The 25,191-nt window shown below is 43.2% G+C and overlaps 2 protein-coding genes across 2 annotated transcripts; both read right to left on the bottom strand.

The window, feature by feature from the left end:
- Window positions 1-6,533: 6,533 nt before the first annotated feature.
- On the bottom strand, window positions 6,534-8,741 carry LOC135482918 (cyclin-dependent kinase inhibitor 1C-like). The gene is made up of 3 exons (XM_064763400.1): window positions 8,574-8,741; window positions 7,063-7,279; window positions 6,534-6,559 (listed from the first exon to the last, which is right to left on the bottom strand). Exons 1-3 carry the CDS (start codon window positions 8,739-8,741, stop codon window positions 6,534-6,536), a joined length of 411 nt encoding a protein of 136 aa, XP_064619470.1.
- A 10,696-nt stretch (window positions 8,742-19,437) lies between these two features.
- LOC135482917 (uncharacterized protein F54H12.2-like) lies at window positions 19,438-20,802 on the bottom strand. Its single transcript, XM_064763399.1, has one exon. The coding sequence runs from the start codon at window positions 20,800-20,802 to the stop codon at window positions 19,438-19,440; it is 1,365 nt and encodes a 454-aa protein (XP_064619469.1).
- Between the last annotated feature and the right edge of the window lie 4,389 nt (window positions 20,803-25,191).

The following is a 25,191-nucleotide window of genomic DNA, read 5'->3' as shown; positions in this document are numbered from 1 at the left end:
AATCCTGTTCCACGTCGCCGCATTGGTAACAACATCATGTTCCATTTAAATTTGCTATATGCAAAATGCAGTAAGGATTATCACATGTTTGGCTCACCGTTGGGGGAGTCTATACGATGGCCCTGTGTCCGCCGTCGTCGTCGTCCGTATCCTGTGTGGCACGTTTCTTAACCGCTTGTGCTATGAACTTGAAACTTTGTACACATTATGACCTAGGTCACATGACCTCTGACAGCCAATTTCGGTCCGGTCTGATTCTTCACCTGGCCACCAGAGGGCTAAAACCAAAAACTTTAAAAATGCGATAACTCGTTTATTACTGATTTGTTTTTGCTAAAACTTTTATGGTGTGTACCCCTAGCAAGGATACATCACATATCATATGGGTTTTTGATTTGACCTACTTGTCAAGGTCACAGAGGTCAAACTCTGAAATTTCACCGATAGTGGCACGTTTTGTCTTTATTCGTCCTATAGTCTTTAAATTTGGTATGTAGACACCTGTTACGTAGCTCTACATGTTGACAAAAAATCAGGTCGATGTGGCGTACTTTTCAAGGTCACAGAGGTCAAATCACGTTTCTTTTAACAACTAAAGCTATGAACTTTAAACTTGGTACACATGACCCCCTAGGTCAGATGACCTATGACACTGATTTTCTGATCTGATTCTTAACTTGGCCACCAGGGGGCCAAAACCAAAAATTTGAATAGTGCCATATCTCGCTTATTACTGATTAGTTTTTGGTAAAAATTTTATGGTAGATACTCTTAGCAAGGATACATCACATATGATACATATGACGTACTTGTCAAGGTCACAGAGGTCAAATGGCGTAAATTGGCCATTTGAGCGTAACTGTGGAACGTTTGTTAACCCCCAAGGCTATGAACTTGAGACTTTGTACAAAGGACCCCCTAGGTCAGCTGACCCTGAATTTCAGTCCGGTCTGATTCTCGACTTGGTCACCAGGGGGCCCAAAGTGAAAACCTAGAAAGTGTGATATCTCTCTTATTAGTGATTCGTTTTCAATAACATTTTTATGGTAGGTTCTCCGAGCAAGGATACATCACATATCAAATGAGTTTTTGATCTGACCTGCTTTTCAAGGTCACACAGGTCAAATGGCGTAAATTGGTCGTTTGATTGTAACTATGGCACGTTTCTTAACCACTAAAGCTATGAACTTGAAATTTGGTACACATGACTCCCTACGTCATGTTACCTCGGGCACCGAATTTCGATCTGATCTGGTACTCAACTTGGCCACCAGGAGGCCAACACTAAAATAGGTAAAAAGTGCAATATCTCGTTTATTAGTGACTTGTTTTCTGATGATATTCTTATGGTACTTATTCCAAGCAACGATACATCACATGTCATACCGACTTTGGTTTTACCTAAACACCTCAACAAAAGTAAGTCCCCCCCCCCTAAACAATTGATCATAACTTCAGTGGTCAGTGCTAAGGTACACACCATGTTTATGCCAAGGGACTTGAAATCGTTTCGGACCAGTTCACATGTGTCAGTTTCAGACCAATTGAAAAAGACGCTCATTGACCATGGTATTCATCGGTATAAGACCAGGAGATCAAAGAGGGCAGGAATTCGTCTAAGTGGATTACGACCACGAGCCATTCAATCGAAAACAAATCCAGCTAACCTTATCCAAGTTCCAATAATGCCAGAAAGGAAATGTGTCCAGGCAAAGGTAATTCTTTTGAATGCCAGATCAGTACGTAACAAAGCCATTCAAATCAGTGAGCATATCATTGAGCAAGGTGCTGATCTTGCATTTTTCTCTGAGACTTGGCTTCAGGAGCAATTAGACAATTCAATCACTAAGCAGCTGACCCCAGAAGGTTTCTCGTTTATCAATAGCCCACGAATCAAAGGGAGAGGTGGTGGTTTAGGACTCTGTTACCGTGACAGTCTGAAAGTGACACAGAGGAAGTTACCGACACCATTCGTGACGTTTGAATGCTCAAAATCATTGATTCGATCGGACCCTACACCACTGCTTTGTGTCGTGATCTATCGTCCTCCGTCTCGTAAACACACGGTCAACAACTTCCTTGATGAATTTGAGCAGTTGGTGACTGAGATATCTGTGGCCAAGGAACGGCTATTGATCCTCGGGGACTTTAATATACATGTAGACAAGGACCTTCCCGAGGTGAGACGGTTTAAGGATATTCTTCACTCTCACAATCTTTCACAACTTGTGACGTCGCCAACCCATAAGCATGGGCACACCCTAGACCTGGTGATAGTCAGGGATGAGGACAGAATTGTGAATGATGTCACGGTTTGCAATCACGAGTTGTCAGACCACTTCACCATTGGAATGGTGCTTAGTCTCTCCAAGGTCAATGTCGAACTTGTGAAGTCTTATCGCAAATACCGATCCGTCAGTCCAAAAGAATTGGGAAGTGAGATCTGTGCAGAATTTGCCAAGTGTAAACCAAGGAATTCAGTGAATGAAACGGCAGAAACGTTAAACAACGCAATTGTGTCAACTCTTGATCGAAAGGCACCCCTTAAAACGCAACGTATAACAGCAAGACCCAATAATCCTTGTTTCAGTGAGAACATCGCCATAGCACGGAATCTTCGGAGGCAGCTAGAGAGAAAATGGTTTTCATCCAAACTCGAGATTCACAGACAAATGTTTGTGGCACAACGGGAGTGTGTCGTCAATCTTATTCGAAATGCAAAGAAGGACTATTACGAGGAACGACTTAGCACAGGAAACCTCAAGGAGACATTCAATGTGATTAAAGAGCTCACTAATGATAGTGACTGTCACCTTCCATTGGGCGACCCATCTGTTGTGGCAAACGATTTTGCAACCTTCTTTAGTGAAAAGATCATCAAGATCCGTACGAACCTTGACAATGTGGTGCCAACACATGCACCTTCAGAGATTTCTGAACAAGCTTTCTCAGGAATTCCACTTGACTGTTTCACTCCAGCTACTGAAGACGAAATGAAAAAGATCATTTTGTCCATGGCTACTAAGTCATGCGAAATAGATCCTATCCCCACATGGCTCCTAAAAAAGACCATTGGGGACCTTCTTCCGATTTTAACACTTGTAGTCAATGAATCAATGTCAAGTGGGACTTTCCCAGAATGTTACAAAAAGGCTCGTGTGCGCCCGCTTCTGAAGAAACCCTCTCTAGACCCTGAGGTATCGTCAAATTACCGTCCAGTATCAAACCTTCCTTTCATGTCAAAAGTTGTTGAGAAGGTTGTGTCAAAGAGGCTGTCAGATCACTTTGACACAAACAGGTTGTTTGATCCAATGCAGTCAGCATATCGAGCTAAGCATAGCACAGAAACTGCCTTGCTTAAAGTTCACAACGATATTGTCCATGCCATGGATTCTAACAAAGCTGTTCTGTTTGTGGCACTGGATCTGTCTGCTGCTTTTGACACACTGGACCACCCAATTCTCCTCAAACGTCTTGAGAATAGATTCGGGGTTACCGGATCAGCATTGCAGTGGTTCAAATCTTATCTCACGGGGAGGTCACAAGAGGTGACGGTGAAAGACGCTGTATCAGATAAGGTTCCCTTACTTTTTGGAGTTCCCCAGGGTTCTGTACTGGGCCCTCTCTTGTTCACTGCATACAACAGTCCTCTTGGCGACATTATCCGATCATTCCTCCTGCCATATATACTGTTTGCTGATGACAGTGGTCTCTACATTATCTTTGATCCAACTAACCCAACCGTGGTGCAAACACTATGTGTTGAGTCAATTAAGGAATGGATGGTGAGAAACAAACTGAAATTGAATGACAGTAAGACCGAATTTTTCCTTGCATGTGTAAAGAACCTACAGAAGAATGTGTCTGATCTGAAATTGAAAATTGGCGATACTGAAATTGAGCTGAGTGATACCATCAAGATTCTTGGTGTAACATTTGACAGAGAAATGTCCATGAAAACGCATGTTAACAATGTATGCCGTGCGGCAAATTTCCATCTCTATCGTATAAGCAAGATAAGATCTTTGCTCAGTAAATCAGCAGCAACAAGTGCAGTGCGGACCTTAGTTGTCTCGCGGTTGGACTACGCAAATAGTCTGCTATATAACATCTCTGAGGCCAATGTGCGTAAGCTTCAACTGGTTCAAAACTCGGCAGCTCGTCTCGTCACTAGGGTGTCCAGAGGGGATCATATCACTCCGGTTCTGTGCGCACTCCACTGGCTTCCTTTGAAAGCAAGGCTCGAGTACAAGGTTAATCTAATGGTCTACAAATGTCTACATGATTACGCACCAAAATATCTCGCAGACTGCTTGGAAGTTTACAAACCCTCACGCTCCCTGCGGTCAAGTACAATGGGTCTGTGTAAGGAAATCCGCACAAACCGGGTGATAGGCTCCTCTGCATTCGCAGTGGCGGGACCAAAGCTATGGAATGAGCTTCCAAATAGTGTTCGTGGCCAGAGTACCCTGGGTCGTTTTAAAACTGCACTAAAAACTCATATTTTTAAGAAATTCTTTTGAATCCTTTGCACGTTTTTTTTTTTTTTTAGTAATGACTTTTATTCTATCATGTATTAATGTTATGTTTTATTATAAATTGTAAAGCGCTTAGAAGTTTTAACAACGTTAAGCGCTATAAAAATGTTTTTAATAATAATAATAATAACTTCTAAAGTATCAATGACAATGCAATGAAAATTGCAGGACATCATGATACTATACTTTGACATAACAGGTGAAATTTACGCAATACCTATTGTTATGCATGAATGAGCCTCAATTGAATGAAAAGAGTGCAATTTCAAAAATAACAAGATTGGCCCAAGAAGGTTTCAACACTGAAATCGGCTGGCAATGTTAGCCGTGCTTTCAGTTTTGTTTTGACATGTACTGAAGATGCCACAAATGTCAGAGCAAGACAGGGCTATAGCCATTGGTCTCCTTCAGGCCAATACACCTGTGAAGGAAGTTGCCCGGAGAATGGCAGTATGTCCGAAAGCCATAAGGAAACTGCAAGACAAATTCAACCAGACTGCTTCGGTGAAAGACCTACCCAGGACTGGCAGACCAAAAATCACAACCCAAGGAATCGATCGCCAGATCAGGATGTCGGCCCTCAGGAACCGATCGGTGACAGCTACTGCGACCCGGGACCAGATGTTTCTCGCCAATCGACAAGGGATCAGCTGCCAGACCGTCCGAAGGCGACTCCACACTGCTGGCCTTCGTGCCCGACGTCTCGTCAAAAAAGCGATGTTGCTTCTGCGTCACAAGCAAGCCCGTCTTGCATTGGCCCGACGGCATGAGAGATGGACCAGAGCGCAGTGGGCCTTGGTGATGTTTAGCGATGAAGTGAGAGCCTGCCTTCGTCACATTGATGGAAGGTTACGGGTGTGGCGTCGCAGAGGAGAGCAACATCCTGAGTGTTGTGTTCAACCAGTCACAGCATTCGGAGGAGGTAGCATGATGGTATGGGCTGGGATCAGTGAGAGGCAGAGGACAGATCTTGTCCAAATCCAAGGAATTCTGAATGCCAATGAGTACCTTCGACAGGTCATTGTTCCTCACGTGATTCCATTCGCTGCAACTGTCGGGAACAACTTTACGTTCATGGATGATAATGCGCGGCCACACCGGGCCCGAGTTGTTGACCAGTTTTTAAACCAGAGGAACATTGAGAGGGTGGTTTGGCCAGCGAATTCCCCGGATCTGAATCCGATTGAACACCTTTGGGACCAACTCAAGAGGAGAGTTTATCGGAGGATCACAGAACAATCAAACTTGAATGATTTGGCAGCATACCTGCAACAGGAGTGGATTAACATCCCACAGCAAAGGATACGGCGTTTGATCCACAGCATGCGCAACAGGTGCCTACAAGTCATAAGAAGCAACGGTGGATACACCAGCTACTGAAAATGTTTAACAGTAGCCGAAATTGATCTGTAATTCGACAAGAATAAATTTTGAAAGAGATACAAGGTTTTGTTATTTTTGAAATGGCACTCTTTTCCTTCAATTGAGGCTCATTCATGCGTAACAATAGGTATTGCGCTGTAACTTTAACCCTTTGTGTCAAAGTATAGTATCATGATGTCCTGCAATTTTCATTGCATTGTCATCGATAATTTAGAAGTTATGATCAATTGTTTAGAGGGGGACTTACTTTTGTTGAGGTGTTTATATACTATACATGTACAATGTTTCTTAACCTGGATGAATTCCAAAGCACCAAATATCTATACGGTAAGCACAATGGCCCCTGGCCGTTTCATTATGTTTTCCCTTGATGAACTGTGAGAGTGAACAGGACACTAATAATCAACAGAATCATTGGCTAATGCCAATGGATTTAAATATCACAACTCACCCTTGTCCTTCATGAAAGCAGCATCTTCACTTTCAGATGTTTCTAAATCATTTTCTGATGGTGTCGGAGTAGTGGGTGGATTTTTAGCAGTACGAGATGGTTTTGGGGTGTTTTGTTGGCTTATGTTGTTGAACTTCACTGTGAAATAACGAGTTTTGGCTTCACTCCCTCCGCTTTTCAGCTATTTCTGAAGAAAAAAACCCAAACAAGCAATTAACTTAACAATGAAAATACATTCACACTGATTCCCCTCTGGAGGACACCTGAACATCAGGGTCCTGTTGCACAATCAGCTTAAGTCACAACGACAAGTTATCCAGAATAATGGTGGCTTAAATCACCCTGATGTAAGATGAGGTGTAAGTTGACGATGAAATTCAAGATAACTGCTACTTGTGTTAGCATGCTACTAGTTTTTCATGGACCACGCAAAATGCTATTCAACTCTAACGTTAGCAAATCTTTTCAGCCTGCATTAGCGCTAAGGTTGGCAAATGCAAAATTTTGCAACTAGACCCTGAGCCAGAGCATTCACAAGATTTCCAACTTTAAACAACAAAGGACGTCACCATGTTGAAACAACGTGTCATTGCAAAGACATTCATTTTAAGCAGTCAGTCGGCAGTTACTTCATTTCAAATTTTCTCAACTCAAGTCACATTTTTTATAACTCAGATAATAAATACTTGCCTTTTATAGCAGCAATCTTTGTTGGGTCTGCTTTCTCTTTCTTGGTAGAAGAAATGGATCCCTTCTTACCACTCATGGAGTGGCTGGAAAGGTACGCTTTCCCGAAGACCGCTTCGAGCAAGTCACCTACACATTTTGACATACTTGCCTCGTTACATTGCAGGGCATCCCACGCCTCTCTCTTAGTTTTTAGATCTGCTGATTTTGTGGGGAGAGTCTGAAGAGAGATGTGATAATGCTTAATATCAGTTCAGTATATCACAGTATACTGTGTGATTTACAGTTGTACAGAATGTACTGCAAGTGCTTACACTTACAGTCTGGAAATTAGAATGGCATGTACATCAGCAAGGTGAGGTCCTTCTTTAAAGGAAAAAGCATCAGTCAGATTACATGGTTTCTAGATTGTATGTAGAACTAAAAATTTAGAATAGCAGGTAGGAAATGCAGGAGCAAAGCAATTACTTCAGATATGGGAGAGACACAACAATAAAACTGTTTCTTCTATTGTCAGCTAAGCATTATACACTCCAACTGGCAACTAGCAGGAAAATCTGGCTGTGTAGGATACAGACATTAACAGAGAACATAGAGGAAGAAGTCCATTGTCTGACGCAAACTTCAAAAGTTAGCTGATTTCCCAAAACCAGAGGAACAGGCTTGCCAACCTAATCCCCAGTGTTTCTAGAAAAGGCCAGTCCTCTGTGCTCACCCTAACAAAATTTAGTATACTATGAATATTTCGCGGTGATGAATTCATCCTGGACTTGGTTGAGAAACATGTCATCCAGAACATCAATCAATCATTTAATTTGATGTTCTACTACATGTAAACACAGTTGCTGCACTTACCAAGTAATCCCTATTTTTGACGTGGCAATGCTATGAGATGCGACCAGCTTAATTGGCTTGTGTGACCGTTGTGAAGGCTCAAAAGTCTTCGCTTGATCTCTTAAACCGTGTGAGGTGTTGGAACTGACGTCAAGACGCAGTGGTTGACGTGATGCTGGGCCCCATTTATGACGTCATGGCTTTGAGACGGACATGACGTCATGCTCCTAGGGAGCATGGCGGCAAAGTTGCGCGGAATGGCGGGGAGGCGCGCCATGTGATTTATGCCAGGGGTGGTGTGAACGGTTTCGCAGGAGTTGCTCATCAGACACTTATAAAGGCGATATTGATCAAGATGGGTTGGCCCTGCAGAGGCGGGCCGTGGACTGTTGATAGAAAAATGTTCCTATCCTAGATGTGCGGCTGTGGGGAGTAAAAGGCCGCATATCCAGTTGACCTGTAAGTATTTTACACGTCGGACAGTCTGGGACCGGAATGGTCCCGATGTTAGTTCCAGGGGTCAATAGCTTGACGGATAGCCTGTCCTGAGTGGATAGGATGTGACATGGAGTGTGTCGGGATACGGTTTAAGTAATGCTGCCCCTGTCTTTGGAGTAAGACTGGGGGAACCCTGTAGAGTACACATAGGGAAAAGTTGTTAAAAGACGTGGCAATGTAACCAAGTAATCCCTGTCATCATTCTCACCCTTGGCTGCTGCCTGCTCAGCAGCAGGGAGAGGAGCAGAAGCTGGTGCTGGAGTAGGACCTGGAGTAAGAGCAGGAGCTGTAGTAGGAGGTGGAGCTTGAGTAGGAGCTGTAGTAGGAGCTGGTGGGGTTGACAATGGCATATTGGCTGGAGTCAGCACTGGAGGAGGTGGTGTGACTTTGATGGCAGCTGTTTGTGTTCTACCTCGGTTGGCTGTCACCAGAACCACATGCAACGGCAGGCATCAGGTGATGGCTTAGATTCGTCTCCAGTTGACTGACAGATGGGTGGACTCGTTCGGGACCAGTCTTTCATTCAATCCTTACTGAGACTGGTACATCACAGCATTTCTTTAATCATGAACCAGCCAATTCATGGTCTGGGCTCTTGACCCCACTCCTGCTGTTGTATACTGCTCACACTGAGGCCAGCAAAGCAGGCAAGTTGCCAAAAATGCTGCTCACTGATTGGTTGTTGGATTTCCTGGAACATGTAGAACCTAGTGGCAAGTGAATACCAAAGCGCTTGCTATTGACAATGGATACAGAGTGGATGGCTGTCGTTGTGTGCAAATCAACAAGGCCAGCTCGAGCCTCTTGCTAGTGTGGCGGAGGGTCAAAGTTACCTGGAGTAACAGATGGGCCTTTTGTATAAATGATTATCGAATGATGGGCATGGTTTGGATGTTGTAGGGAGGAGGGCATTAAAATCGTAAATTCATTGGCTTAAGGGGTGTGAATGGTTCTGATAGTCAGTCGTGGATGGGTGTGGCTGGGTTACTAGTATACTAGTATTGAGAGAAAGAGGTGGAGAAAATATTGTTTGTTGATTTTTAATCTATGAGAAATGAAAATTACAAAATGCTACGTCTTTTACAAGGAAATGCACCTTTGATTATACAAACAAAGAGTATATAGGCTAGCATGTTTAATAAAACGTAAAGAAAGCTGTGCAAACTGATGGTCTTAGTCAGAATACTATTATTCGTTATCAGTGCGTCAGCTGATTAGATTAAACCAAATTACGACAAATTACATACAGAAAGAGCACCATGAAAAAAGCGCTAAACTTAAGATACAACTAGAATTGGCTTGTCAGCTAATTTGAAGCCCGCCCGGCCAGGGTGTTAGCGTATCTGGCCCGATTTGAAAACAGGGATTTGAGGCGTTATTCTATTATCCATCCATATATTTAAGTTCGATTATTTCCAAGTTGTTGTTGAAGGTGTTTATAGTTGAGGGCATTGACGAAATATGTGCAATTGTGAGGGAGGTGAATGGGCTTGGGTACACTCCTAAGCAGTGCCAGAAATAGATGTCTAGAAGTTACTACTCTACTATTTGGAATGAGATAAGACTGGCGTTTGAATGTCGCCACTGCACCGCCACTGGAGTGTAGGGCTTGGGGTGAGAAGCTAGGATAATTCAGGAATTCAGGGTCGTGTCATTGTAGTCAATATGAATAAAATTGAAAGAGATAAGATACGAAAGATGAAAATGTTTATTAAAAACATTATTTCTAATGAACTTAATTAACTGAATAATACAATTAAACAATGCTGTTGTATTCACTAATCAATTCAATGAAATATAGTCTCATTGTGACCGCACTTAACCTCAGCAACAAAAATACAAAATACAATAATTATTATACAATGCTGTTGTATTCACTGATACATCATACAACGAAAGTCTCATCATAACCCCAGTCAACATCAGTAACAAAGTTCTTATAAAAGATATCAAGTGATGCGAATGCCACACATTTGAGAACAAATTACAATGTTGTACTAGTATTCACTGATACATCATACAACGAAAGTCTCATCATAACCCCAGTCAACATCAGTAACAAAGTTCTTATAAAAGATATCAAGTGAAACGAATGCCACACATTTGAGAACAAATTACAATGCTGTATTCACTGATACATCATACTACCAAAGTCTCATCATAACCCCAGTCAACATCAGTAACAAAGTTCTTATAAAAGATATCAAGTGAAACGAATGCCACACATTTGAGAACAAATTACAATGCTGTATTCACTGATACATCATACTACCAAAGTCTCATCATAACCCCAGTCAACATCAGTAACAAAGTTCTTATAAAAGATATCAAGTGAAACGAATGCCACACATTTGATAACAATTCTTGGGTTTTGAAAGTGTTGGGGAAAGTGTTATAGTACCTGTTGAGCGATGAACACCTGTGTCTGGTAAATACCCTTTCAGACCAGCATTACACAGAGTAACATTGGTAAGAAGGGGTGTTTTACCAAATACAAGCATTCCCCAACACTTTCAAAGTCCAAGGCTTGACCTCGCCCACTGGCAGAGTTGTACCGAGTCAGAAGTCTGTAAAATCATACATGTCCAACAAAACATCGTTAGACAGCCTCAGTTAGGCTTACACACCATGGGCAGAGTTGTACAGAATTAGAATAACTAAAGAAGTCGTTAAAATCAAACATGTCGAACCTAATGTTCCAATGCCTCAGTCATGTCAGTTAGGCTTACATGACACAGGGCTTTAGATAACTTTTTTGGTCAGGAAGTCAAGTACTTCCGTAACATTATTGATGCACCATTTTCGATGTGATGGGTCACATTTGGCCTTTCAACAATATCATCAAGTCACATCCTCTCCCTTTCCCAGCTCAGTGCGGCAATCTCATAAATTGACTCTTCAAGTTAATTTCTAGTAGCCAACCATAATCTTTATAGTCTACAATCGAGTCAATATCTCCCTCCATCATATTATCATGTCATACAAAGATACAAATTTGAAAAGCAGTAGCATACCACGGTATGCATCTTGACCCTATATATACGGTGAGCACAATGGCCCTGGCCGTTTCATATTATTTCATTTCATTGTGAATTTGTCATTGATTTGACTTGTGTAATTTGTTACATTTCTTCAATATAGAACTGTAATAGAGGTTTCCCACAAGACATTTGACAAACACCTGCCAGTGCATTTCCTCTACGGCCATATCGTAATAACATAATAGAATATGCATTTGCAGGTCACCATCTGATGACAGTGGCATCTCTATGTAATTTTTAGCTCAGCTGACAAGCTGAGCTATTTATATAAGTAAATGGTAGAATGAATGTCCGTCTGTCTGTCTGTCAATATAGCCAGCAAGGTTGACTGAGCATGCCGATAAAAGTTTGCCTGTTGGGTATACCCAATACCCAACAAGTCAAGATCAGACCCCCCTGTCCATTAAAGTGTCTACCTCATGGTTGTTACCTGGCACCAGGCTCCCTCATTTCATGTGTGGAAGAAATGTGAACTATTGAGGTGACGAGGTTTGAGAAGTACCCAAGAAGTACCTTTCAGACAAATTCTGGAATTCTGGAACTCATTTCATGGCTGCCATTTCAAGTGCATGAAGTGAAACTGAAAGGTATGGTATTTTCATCATTTCATCTTTTTTTCTGTAGAATTGGGCAAATTCATCTGAAAAACAGACTGACAATTCAGAAAAGGAGTATGCAGTAAAACACATGTTTCACACCAAACATGTGCCATTTGTATGCATCCGGTCAGTGCATACATTGCTGTGCAGTGTGTTCTGACGAAGCCGCAAGTATTGAAAAACCCGAACCGAAAGGGTGAAGAGAGGCGCGGGAAATAAATTAGGCCACTTTTAATTAGGACAGCTTGTGCGAGCGATGACGTCACACACACACAGTTCTGAGAGGAATACGATAGAGTGTTTCGCGTGTGTGTCATTTTCCATCGAGAAAATTCTGAATTTCTAACAAACATCGGAAATCAACGTTTAGGCAGATGGAAAGATAAGATCTTCGTCATTTTGGTGAAGTCATTCGTTTTTTGTTTCGTATTGTGTCAATTCGTATTTTGTGATTATATTTGTCGGATGGCGTGAATACGCCCAAATTAGATCGCGATTTCGTTCCCTCGAGGGTTTTCGCGTGAGAAAAACATTTCATTCGCCGTATTAACTTTATGCATGTATATACGTTCGTGCAGTTCTGTTTTAATAGGTCTGTCTCATAACAGAACGTTAGGGACGGACGGGAACCAAAATCAACGTCCATGGACGCGTAGTAGGATTAATCTAATAGGCCTTCACATGTCACGTGGAGCACGTTTGCGTTCCAAGTTCTGAATGGAGGCCGGCCATGTAACAATGATCTTTGCACTGGATAATTGCATTCAATGGCAATAGACCGCCCATATGGGAAGGTTCATGTAATTTTCCTTTATCATGCATCTAGCTTTATCCCTGTGGTGACATGATTGGACACGCATTGAAAATGGTCAATAAAATATCATTCCTTTGTCCGAAATTGAATTGATTATTGATAACATTTAATTGCCATGGTTTGTGTTGGCCAGCAGTCGCTTGGCCTCACGCTACTTTCACCATGGAGAGAATTAGGATGTTTTTGTTCGCTGCTCCGCCGCCCATACCACCGCCACCAGTTTTGCTTACACCAGCATTTCATAATTTAGAATTGCGTCCGCCTCCGTTGCCTCCAAGACTTGATGAAGTTCTCACCAATCAACCAAATGGTCCATACGGTGGTAACGACGTCTTTACCAGGATTAGAAACCACCAGATGGACTTTTGGTATCTATCAGGTGAGACAGTGGCCTCTTTCCAGCACCTCGTAGAGGACATTACGCCCCTTCTGGAAAACAGGCCAGGACGGTACCGAGATCATTTGCTGTCGGTGGAGAACCGTTTACTACTTTTTTTCTATTGGATCAAGAAATATCCGGACATTGTTGCGATGAGTGCAATGTTTGATATCAGCAAGCAATCTGTTTGCAGGGAACTTTATTTTATGACAGATGTTTTGTGGACTTATTTTCAAGACGGTATAACATGGCCGACCGATGAAGAGTGGGAACAACTGCGGGGCAACTGGGATACTATTCCAGATGCTGTTGGGGCGATAGATGGAACGGTACACGCAATCGAGATCCCAAAGACTGAGGATCCCCACCCATCATAGTCATAACTTGTTACTGTTACTCAGCCACAGTCCAACAATGAACCGCTTTCTTTTGCATAGTAACTACTTAGATAAAAAAAGACACTCAATTTGGTTAATACGAGCCAACCAGGCTTTTATCAATAATTGACCGCTTGTCTATAACAAGGCCTATTCGGTAACATCGGTAACATCGATTTCCCTTCATTGACAGTTAACCAACGCACGTTGTCAAAAAGCTATTGTATGTATAGGTGGGCGTTCCTAATGTGCTTTGGTGACCACCAATCAGAAGAAGGACCTTACATATGTATTCATCACAGCAGCGCAGCCCTGGTGGTAATGCTCGTGTAACCAATAGCATCAAAGTTAACAAGCCTGGTACGTTGAATTAGGTACTTCTTAGGTTCCCGTCTGTCCCTAACGTTCTATAATGAGACAGACCTATTAGGTCTGTCTCATGACTCATGGTCTGTCCCTAACGTTCTATAATGAGACAGACCTATTAGGTCTGTCTCATGACAGAACGTTAGGGACGGACGGGAACCTAAGAAGTACCTAATTCAACGTACCAGGCTTGTTAACTTTGATGCTATTGGTTACACGAGCATTACCACCAGGGCTGCGCTGCTGTGATGAATACATATGTAAGGTCCTTCTTCTGATTGGTGGTCACCAAAGTACATTAGGAACGCCCACCTATACATACAATAGCTTTTTGACAACGTGCGTTGGTTAACTGTCAATGAAGGGAAATCGATGTTACCGATGTTACCGAATAGGCCTTGTTATAGACAAGCGGTCAGTTATTGATAAAAGCCTGGTTCGTATTAACCAAACTGAGTGTCTTTTTATTATCTAAGCAGTTACTATGCAAAAGAAACCGGTCCATTGTTGGACTGTGGCTGAGTAACATTTACAAGGTATGACTATGATATGGGTCTAGTTTTAGCGCGGTTTTTAGTACAGCGTTGTCGAAGTGAACGAACAGTCATGTGTGATAGAGTGATTGTTGGCGTGGAGGAGATGGCCCATCTCCGGGAAGGGTACCAGCGACATAGACATAATTATGTTCGCATTCTAGGCCACATCCGACAAAATGTCAACCGTTTGCCGGAACGCACAAGGGCATTATACGCTAGGCGAACCGCAAAACAACTCCGACGAAGGATAAGAGAAGTTATTGCAAGAGAAATTGCTGAGTAAGTACATGTACATGTATCGTATACCCCCCTCCACAAACCCGCACCCCACACAACAGTAGCACAGTAACAAAGGGGCCACTTCCATTATACCGATTATTCAAGGGGAGCACAACTTAACGGTGAAATCTGCTAGAAATTGAAATGTGCATTAGTTTGCGCTTATTTTACCTCGATACCATCAAATCACATCAACATGATTGTATCCTTTATTTACAACGCACCATAAAAAGCTTTTCTGTGACACCCTGTGTACAGTCGACCTACATGTACATGTATGAGAGTAGATTGTAAGAGATAATTACACGATTATCAGTAGGCCTACATCTTGCATTTTCAAATTTTCAGTGGCGTCCAGGAACGACAAATAGAGATGCGGTATGCCGAGGGTCCTGCTGCAAGATGGCGACAACCGCAACAACGAGCAGGCGCCCAACTGCCACAGCAGTTCGAACCACCGATGCCAAATTTGCAAGAAGCAGGCCAAGTGGAGCCACCAGCCAGGCCTGAAGTGCATCCAGAGGAACCACTGGCAGCGGCCGATCAACGCCCCATTAGGAGAAGATATGTACAGCAGCCAAATCCAATCGACATCTTCTTCCAAGCCCCTGATGAAGAGCCCGTTGATGCTATCCCAGACCCCGCGCCAATTGATGCTGTCCCAGACCCGGCGCCTGTTGCTGTGCCAAACCAGGCGCCCGTTGATGCTGAGCCTGCTCCGGCACCTGAGGAAGGACCGAATGACCCCAATCCACAGCAACAACCTCAGCAACAAAACCAGCCGAGAAGGCAAAGTCTTTGGCAATTGGCCAGACAAAATCAAGAGGAGTATCGGCGAGATTACTTGCGGGCGGCCCACGAACTTGTTCGCATGCAGACTGCAATGCTGAGGGGTGAGGACTTCGGTGAGTACTCTTTAGTGTCTTCACATTTCACCTTTTCATCATTTTGCCCTCTTCCTACTTTGCCCAATGCCGACTTCATTTCAGAATGTGAGAGGAAATTAAAGCTGTCAAGAACATGTACTATATACGGATCAGAAGTGAACAAGAAAGCTTCATCGCATTCTTGAAAATTTACCCTTTCCTCGCAAAACTATCCTGTTGCAAATATATTATAACGTTATTTTATGAACAACGTTCTTTTAGGAACATATTCGCAACAGGAGTTTTGAAAGTTTAGATTATAATCCTTGATTAGTAAAAATAACCCATCGCGAAATTTTCACGGTTTATAGCATTCTCTGACTTGCAAGCTTTCAAATTTTCTTTCAGAATAAGATGGCGACCGCCGGGGGCGACGGACTGATGTACTGCCAAGATAAATTCGGTTTCCCGCAACCACAGAGCTTTTTAATTTTAAATACGTAATACAGGAAATGGGCTATTCTTTTTAAATGATTTTAACGAGCAGTCTTGAAGAATGTGCAGCAGCTTCCACTTTAGTTTGTCCAATTTGGGACATTACAGTTTTAGGGCATTTTGTACATGTCCGGTCAGAATTCAGTAACTTGTTTAGTTCTAAAAAAATATTTTATTTTCAAATTCAAGCTTATTGGTGTTTCAAACAGCAAATTACACGTTCTTTCTATATTTTTATCAATAAACTATTTTATTTTCAACTCCAGCCTTTGCTACTTAATCAGAGTCTCTATGACAGATTTGTTCATCTGATTTCATGTAACAATTGGATACGCCGGTTAGCAAGACACCCACAAATGTCGGCAACCTTCGTTAGCTTATCTCTGGGATGACGCCATCGCCCCTGCAGAATTCTGTACTGTTTTAGAGTTCTCATCACATGCTCGACGTGTACCCTGAAATGAGCATGTTCAATGTAGAAAAATTTTCGCCCGTGTTGATCCGGTCCAATCTGGTTCACCTTCCAAGCCGTCAGCAGGGGTTGTTCACCAGGATATATTTTATCTGCCAGGAGGAAGCAGTTGATTGGCAGTGACAATTGTCTGCCGGGACCAACTGGCAGCATCAACCGGTACTGACGGGCATCCGTGGAGTGTCCAAGGAAGCCTGACTGAAATAAAGACATGAATATATATGGGTAAGCTTTGGGAGGGCAAACTTTGTGCAGAATATCGGATGTAAGCTGTCCACATTACGATTGCTCAAATGATGGGTGATTTGGACTGCTAAGATACGATTTTTCAGTAAGCTGAATATACTTACGTGAAGATGCCGTATCATTCAACGATTGTCGATGATGACCTGAGTGCTGATACAATATTTGTGGACATGGCCACTGTAGAACAGGTGGGGATCCTCAGTCTCTGGGATCTCGATTGCGTGTACCGTTCCATCTATCGCCCCAACAGCATCTGGAATAGTATCCCAGTTGCCCCGCAGTTGTTACCACTCTTCATCGGTCGGCCATGTTATACCGTCTTGAAAATAAGTCCACATAACATCTGACATAAAATAAAGTTCCCTGCAAACAGATTGCTTGCTGATATCAAACATTGCACTCATCTCAACAATGTCCGGATATTTCTTGATCCAATAGAAAAAAGTAGTAAACGGTTCTCCACCGACAGCAAATGATCTCGGTACCGTCCTGGCCTGTTTTCCAGAAGGGGCGTAATATCCTCTACGAGGTGTTGGAAAGAGGCCACTGTCTCACCTGATAGATACCAAAAGTCCATCTGGTGGTTTCTAATCCTGGTAAAGACGTCGTTACCACCGTATGGACCATTTGGTTGATTGGTGAGAACTTCATCAAGTCTTGGAGGCAACGGAGGCGGACGCAATTCTAAATTATGAAATGCTGGTGTAAGCAAAACTGGTGGCGGTGGTATGGGCGGCGGAGCAGCGAACAAAAACATCCTAATTCTCTCCATGGTGAAAGTAGCGTGAGGCCAAGCGACTGCTGGCCAACACAAACCATGGCAATTAAATGTTATCAATAATCAATTCAATTTCGGACAAAGGAATGATATTTTATTGACCATTTTCAATGCGTGTCTAATCATGTCACCACAGGGATAAGGCTAGACGCATAATAAAGGAAAATTACATGAACCTTCCCATATGGGCGGTCTATTGCCATTGAATGCAATTATCCAGTGCAAAGATCATTGTTACATGGCCGGCCTCCATTCAGAACTTGGAACGCAAACGTACTCCACGTGACATGTGAAGGCCTATTAGATTAATCCTACTACGCGTCCATGGACGTTGATTTTGGTTCCCGTCCGCCCCTAACGTTCTGTTATGAGACAGGCCTATTGTGATCGCGTTCAGCACTGTAGCTACGCGTGAGAAATGAAGAAAATGTGACTCGCTCTGCCAAAACTAGGCGCTTGTCGCATCTGAACGCGACAGGTTGATACGGACTTGTTGTTCATTTCCCTATTGTAGACCTTTTGTGAAATCTATTACAAACTGATTTGGTCACAGTAGTATATAACAAACACATTTTAAATGCAAACGCAATGCAAACGCAAACGGAAAATGGAAACGCAACGAAAAATAGCGTTTGCATTTAAAATGTGTTTGTTTAAATCATCAAGAAATCATCAGCAAACGGAACTACATCGTCTATCCTGGCTTATGACATGGAATGTTGGGATCCCTGCGATAAGGCCAACACATTTAAAACGCAAATGCTGCAAAAGTGGCAACGCATTTGGACTTCCTATTTTCTGTTGCATTTGCATTTTAAAAATGTTGGCCTGAAAGATATCAATTTTTTTCTTCTTCTGGAATCGTGTTCATTCCTACGGGCAGCAGGCTACTCTCCCTGTCCGTTTTTCCTTTAAGTTTCGGAATAACACAGCAGAAACAATCGCTTTGATTCAGACCAAAATAAGTCTCTGAAAGAAACTATTAGCGAAAGTAATCAATGATACGTATTAATAATAAGATGAAGAGAAGAACACTTTTAATCGGGGTTACATTTTATTCGTATATCCGCAATTCTAATGTTGTTTCTTTTGCAATATTCGTTTTCATGCAATACAATTCTTCAAATATGCTGTGCATATAATAGGCACATACAAAAATAATAAATGAACGAATCTGTCTAGCACCAATGTCTTTCATGAATGTTCATGCGAGTCTTTCTCTAATAGATACAGTTCTTTTGCCTTAATTACTGGCTTCTCGATGATCTCTTTCGTAGTAGTCCGTTAACGAGTCGAGGGAATATACGTGACGTGAGAAATGTTGTGTCGTATATGTCTCGTTTTATTCCGAAGTGTTTTTCTACAGCACGATTGACTTTTTGATCATTTTTGAGTAGATCGTATGGCGAAAATTGTCCTAGAATCTCTTCCATCGATAGGCCCCTGCTTCGCATGAGGACATAATACATGCAATATTGTCCGCAAACCGTGCTCAACGGGCTTTGAAGTGGAATGCAGTTACGTTTAAATGATCCTTCGTTGTTTAGCATTTGACGGAAACTTGTCTTTGTCGGGGCTTCGCCATTGCTATCAAAGTATTCGTGTGGCGGCTTCCGGTTGAAGAGCAAGCATATCCAATGTTCACCGGCTTCATGAGCTTTTGCTGTGTTGCTTATGTAGGCGCAAGGGCGTCGTTTTCGAGCTGTTTTAGGAAGCGTATCTCTGGACACCGCTCTCACAAAAGTGGTTCGAGTCTCTGGGTGTCTTTTCATTAAAGTATTTATTTCTCCCTTGTTCATTATTTTTCCGAGCCGGTATGTCCGTAATGCACGTTTCGATCTTTGTCGATTTCCACAAAAGAGTCGTATTCATACACAACTACGATGTTTATCGCTTCGGTTGTAGCTTCGGATAGCTTGATTTCCACGCTTACGTCTCCATTTTTGGCGAGTTGAAATGCACTCGATCCGGCATCGTCTGGGGCTAAGTTGAAGACGTACAGGGCATATCCATCCACATAGTCTTCTAGCGTTATGTCGTTGCTCTTATTGGCAGGCCAGAGCTTGCTCCCTCGGAAGAGCGTCATGTACCCGTTTAGCACATTTTTATCGCCAAAATTCATTTTTAGTTCCCCGTAAGGAATCTCGGCTCCCGCAAAGGTTAGTTTTACGCTAGTCGCGTTGTAATGCTTGAAATTAAACGGGTTTCCGTCGATAGCACCGTTCATGGCATTGCTGGCGACCAGGCCCAGAATAATTCTCCTCGGAGTCTCTCCCTTGCACAGATTGGCCTCGGACAGGTCGGTAGTTCCTGCAGCTTTCTGAAAGTAACGCGTTTCGATTCTTGCCACGGGGTATTTTGCATTTGCCGTTAGAACCTTTTCTTCGTGGGCTACTCGGACATAGGATGCGATTTCTTTGTGACTGGCGTAGAGGATCGCTTTCTCCAACTTTATCTTGTAATCTGTAGTTGTTGACGCAGACATCAGGTTGAATTTAGGGTTTCCCATGGTTAATTTGACTGTAAGGGGTACTTTGCTGAGGAGAAGTTTTCCTTGCTCGAACATCTCACTATGGATGCGGCCTTGGAGTTCAAAACTTCGACTGAAGTTTGCCATCTTGAAGTGAGCTATGGCTCCTTTGTTGGTTGCTGAGCTGTCGCTGATCGTAGCTCCGGTTGTCTCCATATTTGCCAGGTCCTTAAAGTATCCGCCCGCTCGCAATTGATGAGTTTTAGCGTCTTCTCCATGACTGAGTAATGCTTCCAGGTATGATCGATAAGCGTACATGCTGCTGGTGGTTCCGATTTGTTTCCCGGCAAGAGACACTTCGACCTGTTTGAACATGGAAGCGATTAGGTAGTTTATCGGATAGCATTGCGCATTTTGTTCAAGAGTGTTTCCATCGGCTTGCTTTTCTCTCAGGGTGCTGCCGTCTTGTTTTACGATCTTCGCTTTGATGTAAAGCGTTGTTTCTCGTAAGTCAATGTAATGTTTTTCATCGGTCTGCATGTTGAACTCAATGACATCTGTGTTGTCAATTGAGGTTGTCGGCTGTACTTCGACGAGACGACCGCTCAAAATTGCAGTTTGTGTTGGTTTGGTTTCGAACAGTTCTAACTCTGCCTTCGTACAAGCGCACGAGTCCGCATCAATAAGAGACATGTTGCTATAGCAGGCTCAGCGGAGATGGGTTCAATGAGCGACAATTATCGACCGAAGAATCCCTCGGATCGTCCTTTGTTTTGTTTAGTTCTTCTTCGACGTTTCGGGCTTTCCAGCGTACGTTTGGTCCCTCGACCTGTGTCTGTCCGGTGTGTTATTATCGTATCCACAACGTCTTTTCCTACCTCTTTTACTCCCTCTAAGGCCCGTTCTTTGAAGGCAGATTTTATATTTTTTCCTCCGATGGCATCTGAAAGGATTGCTGCTCCTTGTTTCAAGAGAACATTTCCCGCTTTCGCTGCTGTTCGTTTTGCTAGGTGTAAGACGGTACGTTTCAATATAGGAACGATCCCCCTGAACATTTTGCTTAGAGTGTCTCCAATTCCATATCCTTGTTGATACGGTGTGCCGCGGAAAACCGGGAAACCTCCCGTCTGATCTTCGTTATCCTCCTCGTCATTCGCGACCGGACACCCGCAGTAGTGTGCGATGTAATCTTCCTCACGGGGGGGGGGGGGGGGGGGGGGTGTGTAGACGACACGCTTTTCGCATGCAACCCTCATGATGAATTGTGTGTGCGTGCGTGCGTTTGTTTATGTCCCTTCCAGGCTAATACATGTACGATTGGTACTTGACTGTTGTTTTACCACATGACAAGTCTTCTCGGGATAAGGTAGTCTTATTGAGTCCATTGCTTCGTATTGAAAGGAATCCACGCCTGGTTTTTTTTGCGCTTCGATCTTCGTGGAATTCGTTCAGATCTCGGGTCGTTCCGTTGCGCTCTTTTTCTTATAGGCGGAGGAGAACCTCTTCTTTGGAGAGATATGTCCACCGACTCGGGCTTACTGGAGTTCCACCAGTCTCTGGACCCGGTGGAATCGGGCGTTAGGAATACGCTGTTCTGTTGTTGTTTCCTTTTCCGCCTGTCGCTGTTTTCCTCGAATATTCGATGAGCCGTTTCGGCGCCAGGGAGCCAGGGGCTATCGGTTTTTTTAACGCTAACGTTTGGCGTCGAATCGGGTCGCAGCTGGCTCTCGTCTTCCTCTTCCAGCTCGAATAAGGGTGTAGACGTAGCTTTTGGCGTTCGGATCGTGACCCGGGGACTAGTCTCTGGCGGTTTCTTCTTCTCAGATTTCTCGGTTTTGCCTTGCGTCGATATTGGTAATTGTGCTCTTGATAATTCTGCTGCTTCCGCGGCATCGACTATGTTTAACCATCCACGCGGCACACCAATGTCCAATAGTTTTGCGGCCAGGCTGAAGGCTCCCGGAGGAGCATAATATTTGAGGTCCTCGGGAGCTAGAAGGAAATGGAGACTTCGCAAAATGTTCGAATTGGGTACGAGATTTCCTTCAATTAGTATTTCATAGGTGTTGTTCTTCCAATCGATTTCATTAGGAAAATGTTGTATGTAATCGCGTAAAATTCTATTAACAAAAGGATGTCGAATCCCAATGATTGCAAATTTACTCAGCAAATCTTCGAGACGTTGCGCGTGTCCAGTTCTTTTTTGCGCGATATCCTTGATTTTTCCAGTTTGTTTTTGCTCCCAGCGTTTTCTCTCCAGTATTTGTAGCTTCACATCATCGGGCATAGGCATTTCGCTGGCGTTTTCATCTTTGCTCTCTCGTACGGGACTCTTCTTCCTTTCTTCGTTTTCGGTGTGTGTTCTTGCAAGACAGTTATTGCGGTATGTGCTCAGAGGAATGATGATGCTTTCGCTGAAATTTGCAGTCGATGACATTTGAAAATGTTTATTTCCTGCCGATTAACCCTCCTACGAGGTTACCTATCGCTCCAACAGCTAGCGGTATGAGCGATCCCAAAAATCCTCCCGATTGTGCGAGTAGTTTTTTTCTGGTCTGAAGACTGATTCGCGGGGCTTTTAGTTGTCTTACCAGTGGGCTGTGTCTTCGAAGCTTTTGTATTTTGTTCGCCGGTATCGGAACGTTACACCTGTGAACGTTCTCAATACACTCTAAAATCGCGTCAATCTGTCCTTTGTTCGCCAAGTCGAGAAGCTTTGCCCTCGTCGATCTACTTCCAGTTCTGCCGAGCAAAGATAGAAAATCGAGGTGTTGTTTTGCTTTTATTTCTCCAGGATGACGAGTCCGAGATCTTTTGCGCTTCCCGGATTGGAGTGCAACGCTGAAGCCCGGTCGTCTATTATAAGCTACGTTTGGCATCGCCGAACATGAACCGATGCTCGCTCTACTTCGAGAAATCTGCTACTTGCTGCTTCTACAAATGTTTTTCTCTCCTCGTGTCTTCCTTCGAGGAACGAAGTTTATCTTCCTTACTCCCACTTGTTCACATGGGAGTTTTTGATTTACTGTCAAGAAACTCTACTTTCGGGGTGTTACGACCTATAATGTATATTATGAGACAAGGACGACGACCGACACGAGGGTGGGTTTTTCGTTTTTTTATTCGCTAAGCAAAACAAAGCTTGAAGACTATTCGAACATACATCAAGGCAATAGTAAATCAGGAAATTACACGGTGCAGGGAGAATTATGTGCGACTAAGCTAGTACTTTAAGAGCAGTTTCTAGATGTTTTTACCTATACAGCTAAAGACAGAAGTCAATCACAGAGCGCTTTGCGTCAGAGCGTTAACACCAATATGAGAGAGAAAAAAGACGTTACCGTTCGCTTTCACGTTAGTTCGTGCAACAAAGCCCTAAAAGTCAAACACTCCTTATTCCCTCGTACCGTTCATGTAGGTTACAGGCAATTATTATAAGGCCTAAAGCTCGATTATAATATGCAGGTCTGATACAACAATAGTACAAGAAATTCTGCCAATGATAATAATACCGTAACTGCGCTCCTTCACGTTTCTCCATGCAACGAAGCTCTCAAAACACATTATCCTCACACCGCGCAAATAGATTATAAACAATTACACGGTATATAGTTCGAATATCAGGCGTAGGTCTCAATACACATGAGAAATTATAAGTAAGGGGAGCATAACCGTGCGTTCTTCCACTTTTTTCCATGCAACAAGCCACCTTTTCTCTGCGTGCTACACGAAAAGATTATAGACAATTGGTATATAGCGAGAAGTTTGAATAATAATATGTACTATACACATACGTATATATTTGGCAAAAGAGTTCCACTGACTACTTCCATCTTCCTCCTCCTCCCCTTCCGTCCCCTTCCTTATGAGAGTTTTTCCAAAAATATTTGGTTTGTTGTAAAACGTTTTGAATGTCTATTTCTTTCGTTCTTTTCCAGTCCTCCTTGCGAGCGGAACAAAGGCTTTTTGAAAGTCACCAAAAATGTCCGTACGAAAACGAGCTTCGTTAGGCGTGTTTTGATGTCCGTCCACGAATAAGTAACTGTTTGGTTTTTGCGTCGCTGCCTCGTAGATTCTTATAAACGTTTCCGGTTGACTGGGTAGAATACGACGAGCCAGGTGGTGTCCGGTGGATTGATCTAAAGGGCTTTTGAAGAGCACGAGATAGTGGCAACACCGAAGCATTGTTACTCGAGTCTTACCGCGATGAAATAGGTTTTGCATGAGTATGATCCAGCTCACCGATGCGTGTTGACACTTCTTTGTTACCAGACGGCTGATTTCTTCACTGTTAGAAACGCTTTGCATGAGATCATCGAAAATCATTAATCCATGCCGACGCTTGCCTGTGCGAGGGTCTTCAGAGTGAATATATTCGTCCAAATTGTCGGGTAACCCCGCGACTGTTCTTATTTTTCCCTCCTGTTCCAATTTTGTTACCGTTTTAGAAGGTTCTCCGTAGAACCAGTAGATATAATCGAAAGGTTTATCGATTATCCGTTCTGCGTTTTGTATCAATTGCGTGGTGAAGAAGGTTTTTCCCGCAAGTGGAGGTCCGACACATACCATACCAAACTCACGTTTGTTCCGTGCGTCGAATACGCTTTCGGAAACGTCAGTGTTCTGCGACATTGCTTCTCCTTGTTGATTTAAAGAATGTTGTTGTCCTCCCTTGACCCGCTTGTCACACGGTTGTTTACGCATTTTTGAGTTGTCCGGCAGGGATCCATTCGTCAAAGCTGTCCGGCCAACCGAGGTAATGGACAAAATATTCAGTTTTTTTATTCCTGCGTGGCTTTTTTAGAATGTCTACGTGAAAGGCCGATGCATCGGATGGACGTTGGATTCGTTGCATTTCCTCCTCGTAGAAACTGCCATCTAAGAGTTCCCCGTGTAATTTATACGTCGGCGGCTTGGTACTACGTCGATGGGCCACTACGAACCATTCTGTTGTGTATTGCGGTTTGTAACCCTTTCCGAACACCTGCGCAAGTTGACTGACTCGTACAGTATCCCCTTTCTGGAATTTGAAGTTTGTCTTGGTCGGAAATTCTTTACCATATAAATGGAGCCAAAGGGCTT

Source organism: Lineus longissimus, chromosome 2 (assembly GCF_910592395.1).
Source record: "Lineus longissimus chromosome 2, tnLinLong1.2, whole genome shotgun sequence".
NCBI lineage: Eukaryota > Metazoa > Nemertea > Pilidiophora > Heteronemertea > Lineidae > Lineus > Lineus longissimus.
Note: the sequence above shows the minus strand (reverse complement) of the source record. Positions and strands in the feature narration are given on the sequence as shown.